Here is a 14,001-nt window from a genome sequence, read left to right as displayed (position 1 = left end):
CTATCCTTTTCTGGTGTTTTAGGCCATTTCCACACAAGAGTAAAGCAGCATCTAGGGGAAAGAATTAACTGGAGCATCTGAGCTTGAGGTGAACTGTCAACTCACACTAGCTCCACTGTCTTCTAAAGCTCTGCTTAACCAAAGGCAGGGTGCCCTTCAGGCTTACACGAGGGTCCTGCTGAGTCCACTTGCACTGTCTGCCTTTCTCTAACTCTCTGTAGATAAAGGTCTGTGGCTGGTTTCTGACAACCACAGGCATAACGTTTTGGAGGGGGAAATGTTTGGGGGGACAAGCATTGTGATTTACTTTGGGAAAATGTGCCTTGTCTGTGAGCAGGGTCAGGACATACAGAGAGCCCCGGAAGCATGGCTTCAAGAAAGTGGTTTATAGCGGAGAGGAGGCCTGGCCGTGGCTTCAAGGTTTCTGTCGAGAAATGGGCTCTGCCAAACCTCAAGGGGCACAAGCAGTAGAATTCTTGCCATGAAATAACTTGTGATGCAAAGGCATGTCCTTTGCTATGGAATCAAAGTATTGCCTATGTTAGAATTAAACACCCAGAGGGTAGGGTACTATTCACCTAATGCACAGAGAAGAAGCTGCAAAGCCAAAGTGGGTTTGACGTCCACTGTGCCTGATATCATACTGACATGGCATGGAAATGCTCAAGATGAAACTTTGGTGCAGCAGTTGGCACCCCAGGACTCAATATTAAATTTCAGAGCAAGCCCATGGATAGAACCTCTTCAGTTCGGAATCGCTTCCTCCTTTATGGACCTCATGTAGAGCTCTAGAATCTGGCTGCAAAAAGGCAGTGCCCAAAATGGTATCCTTACCACCTCAGCATTGAGTGAAGCAACAACTTTATGATCAGTAATAATTGATTAATAATGGTGTCAAAAACACTCGAGTTGCCTTTATGTCTTTTAATGTTTTTTCACATAGAATCATAAAATGTGGTATCACGTTTTCTAACCCTTATTAGTTATTGGGCTCTATCCAAGTTACAGTAAAGAAACATTCAGGGGAAAAATTAACTGTGCCATGGCAAGAATTATCAGGCTTTTTTCCTCAAAAGACTCCTGTGTGTACAAAGGCAGATTTTGTTTCCCCCTAAACAGATGAAACAGAAGCACAGAGAGTCTACATAAGTTGTCTCCCCTTATGTGTTACGTGAGCATAATGATTGGTATCAGAGCCCTCTTCTGAGTCTTTACCCAATGCTCTTTCTAGTAGAACATGCTCTACTAGATGGTTACCATCTTGGATATGGCACATGGACATAGAGTAGCAGTCCAAACTTTGGGGAGAGTTTTATATACCATCCTAAGCATGTGGACTTTGGAGTCAGAACTACTGACTTCAAATCCTGGCTCTACCACCATTTGTCATATGGTTTGGGGGAAGTTACTTAACTTCTGAGCCTTAGTTTCCTTAGCTATAAAGTGAGGCTCGTTAAGGTCTAATTCTCAGGACTGGTGTGAAGATGATAGCAGATAATATACACAAAGCATCCTGCATGGGACCCGGCACATGGCAGATATTCAGTAAGTGTTAGTTTCCTCTCTGTTCCCCCTTCCTAAGTATGAACTTAACTTGAGGGGGAAAAAATTGTCTGTGAAATACTCTTCTATGATTAGAATAATAATGTTATAACTTCAAAAAGATGAAACTATTTCTCTCACTTTTGGAGAAAAAAAAAATAGTACCTGTCAAATCTCAAATACAATTACAATAAAGCATTTATAAAAGAGAGAATTTTCCACATCTTAACTTATGTCTTGCTTACCTGACAGAGAAAAATTAAAATACAACAATAGCATGTGAAAGATTTCAGGTGGTTTTGTTTTTATCAAGAGCTATTCTCCATCATGCTGAGAGCTTGGTTCATTTGTGCGGATACATTTTTCAGTGACCTCAAGATTGTTCCGACTTAGGTGGTGCGCTCCTGACATCATTTTTCCCACTCAGGGGTTTGAGGCCCTTTTGCAACTTGTTCTGTAAAATAGCAAGTCTCCTCCTCACCTCCTTCCAGAAGTCAGAAATTCTAAAATCCAGGAGTTAAATATCACCCAGATTTGCTGTCTGCTGGTGTGGAAAGCAAGTCGCCTTTCAGATGTCTGAAGAGTTGGAAGATGTTGGTGAGCCAATCACATTTAACCCACAGTGACGGGTGATTGGCAACGTAACAGCTGAGCGACAGCCATTTGGCCAAGAGTTCAAACCCCAACATGAAGAGCCATTGCAGGATCACGGCTTGATTTGCTGTGGCCATGAAGTCTGAATCACCCAGCACAGGGGCAGAGGCAGAGGTGACAGCTGGTAGCCATTCTCATCAATAAAGTTGTGACGGGTGAGATGTACAAGCGACCAGAGCCTGCTAATTTCATAGACTTTGAGCCAAGTGCTTAGTGTCAAAACCAGCTATGGTCAGTGATGCAGACAGTTGTGAAGGGTCCCTCGTCAACAGCAAGGCTTTGCTCACCAGACTCTCCTCCTAGTGGGTTAGAAGCAATTGCATCCTGCTGTCCAGGAACAATCCAGTTTGAGGATAAGGAGGACTTATCCTTTTATTTTTTTTAAATTCTGGTAACTTTTTGCAAGTCAGATTTATTGAGGTATAATTTATACAGAGTAAAACTCAGTTTGATGAAATTGGATGAACACATATAGTCAGGTAACCCCCTCCACAATCAAGAAAAGGAACGTTTCCAAAAGTTCTCTCATGCCCCTTCTGTCGTCCATCCCCTCCCCACCCCCAGCTTCTGGTGACCACTAATGGTTTTCCTGTCCCTGTAATTTTACATTTTCCAAAATGTCATATAAATGGAGTCATATAGTATGTAGATATTTGAGTCTGGCTTCTTTCACTTATCATAATGCTTTTGCGAGTCATCAGTGTTGTTACATTTATCAGTAGTTTGTTCTTTTTCATTGCTGAGCTGAATTCTGGTCTGTGGATGTACCACAGTTGTGTCCATTTGCCAGCTAAAGGGCACTTGTTTCCAGTTCCTGTGATTATGAATAAAGCTACTGTAAACTTTCAGAACTTTGTCTTTTTAAGAAAAATTTAGAGGAAAGGAAATAACTTTGTTTTATAAGAAGCCAGAATGATCCTAGAGGTAAGAGTTGTTTCCTTCTTGATTAACCAATAGAAATGCTTACTTTTATAACATCTTATACGTTTTGCATGGCAATTTACAATTCATACATTCATGCAAAGGACTTCCACTAACCTTATTCCTGTAATTATCATAGTAACCCTGAGAGGTAGGTTAGGGATTTTATCCCATTTTACAGATTGTGGCTAAGAAACCTCCCGCAATTCAGACTGCCTGACTCCCGATCTGCTGTCCTTCCCCCCAAACATTCTGAACATCCTGTCTATAAAGAACACTCTGCTGGATGCTTTGGGGGTGGTCACAAAAACAACATAAAAATATTGGCTTTTTTTCCCTTAAAAAGAGAGGAAGACAGTCTGATGCTCCACATCATATATCATCAGGGAAATACAAATTAAAACATCGGTGAGATACCACCATTTACCTGTTAGAATAGCCAAAATCTGGAATACCGACAGCACCAAATGCTGGTGAGAATGTGGAGCAATAGGAAGTCTCATTCATTGCTGGTGGGAATGCAAAATGGTGCAGCCACTTTGGAAGAGAGTATGGCGGTTTCTTATAAAGCTAAACATGCTCTTACTGTATGATCCAGTAATCGTTCTTCTTGGTATTTCCCAAAGGAGTTGAAAACTTGTGTCCACACAAAAACCTGCACAGATTCAGGCAGCTTTACTCTTAAGTGCCAAAACTTGGAAGCGACCAAAATGTCCTTCTGTAGGTGAATGGATAAACCGTGGCACATCCATACAACGGGATAGTTTTCGGCGCTGAAAAAAAGTGAGCTATCAAGCCACAAAAGACATGAAGTAATCTTAAATGCATGTTACTAAGTGAAAGAAGCCAACCTGAAAATGATACATACTGTGTGATCCCAACCGTATGACATTCCGGAAAAGGCAAAACTATGGAGACAGTAAAAAGAACAGTAGTTGTCAGGGGGTGAGGAGCTTAGCCTCCAAGTTAGAGAAAGCAGTTACCAGACAAGACTGTCTCTGAACTCTGTCAAAGTTTGACTGGAATAATAACTGGAATTAAGTAGTGAAGAATCAAGGTGGAAAATGCTCTCATAGGCCTAAAATTACTAGGCTTGTTTTGTGTGGTGGAGATGGAGGCCAGGGTTTCTTATGGCAGCTGTAGGGGAAAAAAAAAAAGTGTTAATGAGATTCTATTCTTTAAGAATTCGACTTTGTGCTGCTTTTGGTGGCATTTGCCTGTTGGACCTCCAACAAGTTGGCCTCTTTAAATTCTGGTAAGATGGCTGCTGACCAGCTGTCACTCCAGCCAGAAACCACAGGGTTCTCGCGCCATTGGCCCACAGTGGTGAGGAGGGGAAGGCTGGGCTTCTGTGCCTCATCTTTATGCGCCCTCTCTGCCAGGTACAGTGGGCACCTTTGCCAGGTCCATGGTGAAGGCAGGAAAGCTTACCCAGCCTAGATCAGCAACCAGGAAACCTACCCAGTGTCCCTGCTGGAAATAATCCCTGGGTCTGTCCTCTGGGTGGGTCATCAAACACCACGCCAGAGCCTCCTTCTGCAGCGGCTAATCTGTGGGACCCTTAAAGGCCCAGGCATGTGAATGAAATAGTCTGAATTTTATTTCCATTTGTAAATAAAAAAATAGGACAGTGGGGGTTTATCATTTTTAAATGTTTAAAATAACTGGGCTCTACCCTGTAATGTTTAGGAATTCAGACCTTAGGGCAAAACTGCTTAGGTTTGAACCCTGAGTCTGCCATTCTCCAGCTGTGTGTGACTTTCTTGGGAAAATCATTTAACCTCCCTGTGCCTCAGTTTCCTCAGCTGTAAAATGGGAATAATAGTGGTCTCTACCTTTTACAGTTCCTATGAGGATTAAATGAGTTAATTTTTATAAAGGGCTTAGGACAATGGATGGAACATCATAATTCATACATTTGTGTTTGTTAAATACAAATAATGGCCATTTTCCTAGCTCCTATTGCTAGTTTTTCTCCCACCACCCCATCCCCACCTTGCTAGCCAATTCAAGCTGAATGCGCATACTTGATCTTTTTCTCCTCTTTCTTCTAGTTAAACCTTTAACATCCATCAGCTCCCCCTTCTCATATTATTGTAGTTTCCTAGGGCTACAAATTACCACAAACTTTGTAGTTTAAAACAATGGAAATTTATTCTCTCACAGTTCAGGAGACTAGAAACCCAGAATCAAGGTGTCACTGAGGTTGGTTTCCACTGGAGCCTCTGAGGGAGAATCCTTTCCATACCCCTCTCCTAGCTCCTTCTGGGTCCTAGCAATCCTTGACATTCCTTGGCTTGTTAGACCCATCACTTCACTCTCAGCTTCTGTTGTCACATGCATTCTCCCTGTGTCTTTCTGTGTCTTCACATGGCCTTCTTACAAGGATACTAATCGCTGGATTTAAGACCCACCTTAATCCAGTAGGGCCTCGTTTTAAACTAATTACATCTGCATAGACCCTATTTCCAAGTAAGGTCACACATTCTGAGGTTCCAGGTAGATATCTCTTTTTATTCTCACTCTCTGTGTCAGAATGCAAGCTCCATGAGGGTAGGGGACTGTGTGTGCCTCCTTAAGTATAGTGAGTTAGCCGGCATTAGTTAACACGGGAATGTTTACTGGGCCTCCTTAAAGGAATGGAGAGACATGGCTGGGTGGGAGAGCAATGCTTGAAGCAGGAGAGCCATCCAGAAAGAGGGAGAGGGACGGCTTGAAAAAAACCACATCTGAGGAAATAAAAAAGGAGAAAGGTCAGAGGTCCCAAATATTCTAACATGGTATATCTAGAAGCACCGTCAGCAGAGCTGGAAACAGCCAGAGTTAGGAGGAGGTGCAGATGAGAGAGGAAACAGGGTCTACATCACAGGCCAGGGAGAAGGGAGACGAGACAGAGTTAGGGTTGATGCCTAAGGGAGGAGCCCGAAGACGGTCTCCTCTGTGGAGAGGAGGCCCCGCTGGCAGGATGGTTTCTTCTAAAGCCAAGGGATCCAGTTGGAAAGGACCTGGTCTCTCCAGATACTTGAGGTGGTCTGAGATCTTGGGACATCTTCAACCCATTGTGACCTCGAGGGTCGTGGAGCATGGAAGAAGACGTGGGACAGCTGGGAACATCCCTTTAGCACCTTTACACCCAAGCCATCAGCTGTCTTGGTAGAGAAGTATTCAGGTGTTCATCAATGCGAAGTAAGCTAACTGGATGATGAAAAGCTGCAGTGGTGACATTCCTCGACTAAGAATTGTGTGTAGCCTGTTTTTTCCATGGCAGAGTAATTGACCGTTGACCCACAAAGGTCAGTGAACAGGCCTGCATGACAAAAGAGGCCTGCCCTAGAGCAGACGTTTGGAGGGAAGTAGGAGACCTGTCTCTTTTTACTCTCAGGCGGAAACTGAAAGGCAACAGGAAAGCCATCCAGTTGTCAAACCAGGAGCCCTGGCCTGGTACACGCATGACCTCTGTTTGTCTCCCAGCTCCCTATTTGACTAACGCAATCAGTGAGACAGAGAGGTTACCCAACCTACCCAATGTCACCAAGCTAGTAGGGAGTCCAGCCAAGACAGTTACTAATTCTCCTGTTTCCTGTAGTTGTGCCCTTTCACAACCACACTGTATTAAATCTTCAAAACAACACCAAACCCATGGGTGAGATTCATCACCTCGGAGCCTCAAACGATAAGAAAAGTGTGGGTTTCCCTAGCCACACTGTATCTCCCACTTTGGTAATTCGTCTAGGTGTAGGGCATAACCTAGAGAAGATTCTGTTTTGTTTCATTCCACAGGGAGCCCTTCAGACCAAAGCTGTGATCTACACCCCACCGTTGCAGGTGGCACCAGGGGAACTGCCCAGGTTCAAGACTGCAGTGAGCCCGGCGACCACAAAGGTGAGGTCATTAGAGGTTTGGGATGGGTGTCCTGTATTTGTGGACACTCCAGAGAAGATTCCAGAGCTGGAAATGATCACCTGATATGGACCCTCTGTCGGGCATTCTTTTTTTTCCTACAGGTGACAGCTGATTAAATTCAGGGGCAGCCTTGCAGGGGACCCTGTGATTTCACAGAAGGGGAGAGAGTAGACAGAGATAAGCTCAAGCCCTCCCTCCGCAGCTGTCCTGGGTGCCCAGTTACCTGTTCACTGGGGAAACTGGTCTAGTTGCAGCTCTCTGTACCAGCTGTCTCCCTTCCACCCATCCTCTTAGAGCAGACGCTGACATGTTTCTCTCTGATTTACCTTAAGACCTTCTGAAAGTTTAGCTTCTCAGGAAGATCTTTCTATGGTCCTGACACTGGAACATATTGAGAACATTCATGGGGGGGAAGGAACACTGTGGGCCAGAAGTTAAAACTTGGGTATCTGGTCTAAGCCTTCCCTTAATTACCATCATTGTGAAATGAGAGAATTGGACTAAATCAGTGGTTTTCAGACATTTAAAAAATATTAGAACCCTCCCATTTTTCAGTTTGAAGTTCCCTGGACTTCCGCTTGAAGAAGAAGCTACGATTTTTTAAAATATGACCTTTAACGCTAATGCTAACATTGTATAGAAAGAGAAGCTGAGTTGCCCTGGATTTCACGGTAGAGTTTGTAGTTACAGTTTATCCGCCAGGCCCAGTAATGAGGCTCTGGGCGCTTCCAGCTCCTTTGGAATCTGCTGCCCAGCCTAGATTTCAAGAAAATACACAACTGGAGCTTTACCTGGGGGCAAGGAAGTTAGGGTGTGGGAAAAAAAGGAAAGGGAGGGCCCCAGGAGCAGCAGTGTTTCTTGAACTTGAGGAGACATGGAGGTGGAGACAGTGAGACACTTTTCTTTTCAAAAAAGGATGTCTAGCTGTTACAGACCTGCAGTCTAGACCCTTTCTCCCTAGCAGAAGTCAGAAATAGGAGTCTTCCTGTTGCAATCAGCACGCAGGTATGTTTTGTTTGGCCAGACACAGAGTTTTTGTTTTGTTTTTTTACAAAAACATTGAACCCGAATGTTTTCAGATGGGGTGTACATCCTCTGACTCACTACAAACCCCACTACTCCCCATCCTCTGCCTGACACTGCACATATTCGTGTTACCTGAGTGACCCCAAAGGCATTTTGAGTTTGCAACACCTGCTATGTTGTTTTCTTTCTTTTTTATTTTTCTCCTGATGGTCAAATGCTTTTTCATCTTATTTCAAAATGGTCCAGTGGAGAATTGGCTCAATTTTGCTGGGAAATATGAATGGCTCTAGAGTTCAGCCTAGTTTTGGAAGGATTCAACTCCTCCAGAGAAGTCCCTCCCAGTATTTCTTTATTCCACTTAACCAGAATACTTAAGGATGCTTCCCTGAAGACAGGAGACCCATGTCTGGAGGAGCCTCTGTGGTCACACCTGCACATACCTCAAGTCTGATATTTTGTGAACGTTTCTGCTATTGAAGTTCATCATTTAGTTTTCTCAGCCATGTCACTGGTCTAATTCCTTTAACTTGATCTACTCACTTAGAATGAATCACCCTATTTTACTCTACTGTTTTTCTCCGTAGCTCCATTTCTCCAATCTCCTTGTTTAACAATTAATTTGCCAGAGAGAGGCCAGGTGATTCCAACTGTCACCAGACATATTTAACAATATTTGACAATTTAGGATTTTGCTTTGAACTCAATGGTTTGACAACCTCCTTCTTATTTTTTATTCATTAAAAGAAAAACTTTTAAAATTGAGGTATAATTGACCTACAACATTATGTTTGTGTCAGGTGTACAACATAATGATTACTTCCTTCTTATTTAAGTTTAGCTCTTTACTCTGACCCAAATCCTTATCCCTGCTCTTCTGGCAGAGCTGGGAGATGGAGGAGCAGACTTCATCTAAGCTTTAATAAGAATATTCTGTAAGTTTCTGTTTGGTTTTTAAACTTCAAATAACTCTAAAAAATCAATATTTTGATGACTGAAGTGCAAATGAATAAGAAACAAGGAATGAGTTTTCCCTTTAATTACACGAATAGAAACTCTGTGGGTTTTTACCGGAAACCCAGGCAAAGTAACTGGGGGCATTTTGCTAAGCTCCAAATAAAGGTGTCACTGCCTTCTCTCTTCCTGGTAGTGGAAAGGGCACCTTCCTAAGGAGAGCCCCAAACCAAAAGGGGTTGGTGGTCTTTCCTAGCTTTGCTTCTGCTTCTTCTCCGAATTGCTCCTTTTCATACTGAGGATCTCAAAATAGGTGCAGACAATAGCAACCTCAACTTCCCACACGGGCAAGACCTTCTAGGGTTTGATCAGTGAGTGGTAGCCCTTGGTGCTGCTGAACTGGGCCAGAGAACAAAGTTAAAAATGAGTTGTGTTGATTTTCCTTCTTAATAAGGAAACAGATATTTGTGCCCCTGAAGTGGGCTTCTCTTTTTTCTTTTTATGTCATTTCTTGATTTTATGCTGCTTATCACAGTATTACAAGTGAGCTTGGGCCAAACAATGTTTTAGAATCTCCAGGAGAGGAAACCTGCCTGGTCCTCTAACCAGAGGAGTTCATCTATCAAGAGAAGGCAGGGAGGGGAGGGGAGGGGATCAGCTCATGAAATTCTAAAAGGCTATTTTTCTTGATTTCTCCTTTTTTTCCCCCCTTCTTTTAATACTGTTGTTTCACTGTTTGGTCATAATGTTTGTGTGTGTGTGTGTAATAATAAAAATGTAATACTGTCCCATATAAAATGTTCTCTTTATCCTTTTGGTGTTTATATCAATAGTAATAACAACAGATGGTCTTATCTACCACTGATAGTGAAAAGACATTACATTTCTTCTACACAAGAGATAAATATGCCTAAGGAACCAAACCAATATTGTAGAATCAGAGCATACTCTTTCCAGAATAGACAACACAAAAAACAATTGATTTCCATATTTCTTTTTCTGTACTCCATTTTTGTCGTGTTATATGTTTCATCATTGTAACATCAACCTTTTATATTTTATGCACCTTCCACAATATGTCACAATTGGTAAATTTATAGATTATCTTCATTGGTTGTATTTTGGTTTGGATGTTTCCAGATGATCTGAAATAAGGATAGCAAATAGGTGTAGAGTCTCTTTACAACCCTAAAGGATTGGTAGTGACTACATGGAACTATGGTTCTCAGCCTTGGCCACACTTTAAAATTATCTAGAGAGCTTTTAAAAAATGATGCCAACCCCACACCAGATCAGTTTCAGAATCTCTGGGAGTTGGGTTCAGGCATATTTAAAATCTTCCTGGGTGATTCTAATGTACAGCTAGGATTAAGAATTGTTGATCTGGAGCAGTGTCTCCCAAAGTTCAACATGGATCCTGATTACTTCAAGGGCTTGTTAAAAACACATATTGCCAGTCTCCACCCCCGGACTTTCTGGTTCACTTAGGTCAGGGCTGGGACCCAAGAATTTGCATTTCTAACAAGTCTCTAGGCGATGTTGATGCTTCATGAGATGTGTTCTCGATTAGCCGTCATGATGTGGGGTCCATACTTTGAGAACCACTGATGTGAAACGTTGTGTTAGAAAGGAACTTGAAGCTGAATGAAAGTTCAAGAGAGAGGGACCATGATTAGTCAGTCATGGCTGCCATGGTCACAGGACGGAGAAATTATATTTGTGACCCCCGACTCTTGAGAAACTCACCAGTAAGCTGTCCTCAATCACAATACAGAACTGAGTTCCTCCTAGAATGATTCCCTAGTTACCATAATCCTAGCCATGTTGTGACAGTGTTTCTCGACCACTGTGCTCATCAGCGGCAGCCCTGCCCAGCCCAGCCGGGAATGGAGGCTGGTCTCCTAACTCTGTCTAGCACTGCACCATTCCAGCTACTGCGTGCTGCTGCCCTCACCATCTACCTCACCTTGGGACTTCCAACCTGCCCACTCTTTATATCTGTTGTCAAAGAGAGGTAGCTTGTTTTTCCTATAGATGAGTCATTTTATCCAATTTGCTGGCTGGGACCGAGTACTGAGCAAGGCCTGTAATCACAGAACAGGTCAGTTTTGATGAGGTGTCCTAGACAAAGGCTGCGGAAAGTCAGGGAGCAGCACGAGGGCGGGGAGAGAGGTGCGGCGGAGAGTAAACCCTGCCTACTTCTGAGTTTATCCTTAGTCTCTAAGTACTTATTTGCTTTCTCTCAGTTCTGAGGGGCTCTATCGATCGTAAAAGCAGTCCACACGCAGAATCCAGCAATGGCCATGCAGAGACTTCAAGCAACTCTCCTGCTATCGCTGAGAAAGATCGGTGAGTCTCATCCATAAGATTTCATTCCAATGGGTAATGAAACAACAGTATTTCTTACACTGTGTTATTTTGGTGAGTTGGAGAGAGTGGAGCTAAAAAGTGTTGCCCATCAGATTCTTCCCTGTCAGAGGTCATTACTCTGTGAGCAAAAGTCTTTGTTCCACAGGGCAGCCTGACTACAACCCTCTCTTGTGGGTTCTCCTCGTGGTGAAACCTGTACTTGGCCTCATTAGGTTAAAGCAGTGGTTCTCAACTGGGGGCAGTTTTGCCCCTCTCCCCCTCTCCTTCTGGGGACATGTTTGGTTGTCACAACTTTTCGCACAGGGGCTTGTGCTAAGGGCATCTAGTGGGTAGAGGCCAGGGATGCTGCTACATATCCTACAGTACATAGGACAGGCCTCCACAGCAAAGAATTGCCTAGCCTAAAAAGGCAATAGGCCTGAGGTTAAACAAAACTGTGGGCTTAAGCTAATGCAAAAAGGGTATATCATTTTTATTGCAAGTTTACTCCAGGATTTTGGAGAAATAAGCAGGCCATTAGAAAGTTCTTCGCATATTTTCACCTGGAAAAAGAGGTGGCCTTGATTTGTAACTTTTAAAAATAATTCTTAAGTTTTTGAGACATCTTATTAATATTTTTGAAACTTGACAAATTAAATTCTCAGTCCTTCACTAGTGGTCTCAAATTGCTCGAGCTGCTTTCAAAGTAGACTAAAGTTGTCTCTCGGTAGCCGCGGGCATTGGTTCCAGGAGCCCCCACGGACACCAAAACTTGCAGATGCTCAAGTCCCTTATACATAAAATGTCACGATAGAGTCTGCCCTCCATATCCATGGGTTTCCCAACCGCAAATTCAACCAACCTTGGATGTGCGTGAAACCCACGCATATGGAGGGCAGATTGTCCTTTCCTAAATAGTCAGAATAGCTTATTTAAGGGTCCTTGATGAAATAGTATAGACCTAACATCTCATATTAGAATAACAAAGTTTAGAATTTCCATTGCAACAGAAAGACCACTGAACTTGGCAGGTGGAAGACTTGGGTTCTGGTCCTAAAGCTAGCATTTTCCAGCTCTTTGATCTTGGGCACGTCAGTGAACCAGTTTGGGAAATGGCTCCAGCCCCAGCCTGACTGCCGTCAACCTCAGCTGATGACTAACTTTACCCAGAATATCAGGACAGTGCTGTGAGCAACGTCCACTTCCCTTCCCTCCACCATAGAATCGCTCCTTCTATTCAGCTGTCCTTTCTTCCTTTGCTCCCATCTCAAAAGACCGTAGGTTCCCTCCCTGGCTCACCCCTCCGTGGTGTCCCTGCCCTCCAGGCCCTGCCATCATCAGGCAGCCAGCCCCTCCTGCCACATCTTCTCTTTCTGCTGCCTCTTCCCCTTTTGCTGATTCCTCTCCCCATTCTAACAGAAGCCTGCCCTTGGCCCTGTCGCTCCCTCTTCTTATTTGACCATCAGACTTCCTCAGACTGACATCCAGCTCAGTTGCCTCATTCCCTCACCAACCCCTCCCTCCCTAAACCTGAAATCTGATCTGTGCCCTCACCACATCCCTCAAACAATCCCTGGGAAGCTCAGCTCCCAGTCACAGGAGCCTCATATTCATCAGGCTCTACAGCTCTCAGTGCCATGTGCTGTGCTTTCCTTGGACCACACTCTTCCGTGGGTTTCTACAGCACCGCGGTCCTCAGCTTCTTTCTCCAAGATGTACTCCGTCTTTATCCTCCTTCTCTTCCACCCACCTTGAAATGTCGACAGTTCTCCAAATCCTTGACTGTCTTCTTTCTCTACTTCTCCCCTGGGTGATATCCTCTCTCACTAGTGTATTCTGGTGCCAACTCTCAGATGAGTGAGTGTGATTATCAGATCTCTGTTCTGAGCTCCACACTCCTACACCCACCTCCTGTTGCCCATGGATTCCTGATCCACATACCAGAGCCTCAATAGAAAAGTCCACCAAGCACCTCCCCCGGCTCACCTGACCTTGCCACTTCTGTCAGTGCTCTCTTGTGACCTGGTCTTCAAACCTGGTGCTCATTTTTGATCCCTACCTCTCACTTAACCCCATTCCAATCACTTTCTTATCATCCTTCCCTGGCCCAGGCCTACGTCTATCTCTGTCTCTCTCTCCACTCGCTCCTCTTTACAGACCAGCTCTCATTTCTGACAGCTCTCATTTCTGATCAGTTGTCCTAAAGCATACTCTGACTTTTCAAAGAACATTAATGGCTTCCCGTTTTAGACCAAAAGAGGTTCAGACTCCTCAGTCTGCTCTTGCAAGCCCCTCCCTGTCTCGCTCCAATTTGTCCTCCAGACTCACCTCCTGTATGACCCTATACGCACCCTCTGGCTACCTGGAGTCAGACTTCATATTGTTCCTACCAATGTACCTACTTCTGTTCTCTCTTCCCACTCCTTTCTGTTCAGTTCTTACCTATTTCATCAAGATACATCATCATATCCCTTTCTTCCACAGAGACCTTAATTCTCTGTAACACTCGGTGAACCGTCATAGTCCATTTATGACAGTACTACCCAACGTGCTGGTTCACAACAAAATAATGAGCTTGTGTCCAAATGTAAATCAATCCACTGCTTTCTTCATCAAGAAAGTTTTGTCACCAACACCCCCCCAAATACACACACA

The 14,001-nt window shown here is 43.8% G+C and overlaps 1 protein-coding gene across 1 annotated transcript in view; it reads left to right on the top strand.

The window, feature by feature from the left end:
- Window positions 1–14,001, top strand: part of MYO3B (myosin IIIB) — a 442,582-nt gene that overhangs the window by 325,047 nt on the left and 103,534 nt on the right. The window contains exons 28-29 of the mRNA XM_082395388.1: window positions 6,898–6,999; window positions 11,244–11,346. Coding sequence (XP_082251514.1) covers window positions 6,898–6,999; window positions 11,244–11,346 — 205 coding nt within the window. The remainder of the gene's footprint in view (window positions 1–6,897; window positions 7,000–11,243; window positions 11,347–14,001) is intronic.

This window comes from Balaenoptera borealis (assembly GCF_965194805.1).
Source record: "Balaenoptera borealis genome assembly, chromosome: 6".
In the NCBI taxonomy this organism is placed as follows: Eukaryota; Metazoa; Chordata; class Mammalia; order Artiodactyla; family Balaenopteridae; genus Balaenoptera; species Balaenoptera borealis.
The sequence above is the reverse complement of the archived record's forward strand: the minus strand, read 5'-3'. Positions and strand labels throughout refer to the sequence as shown.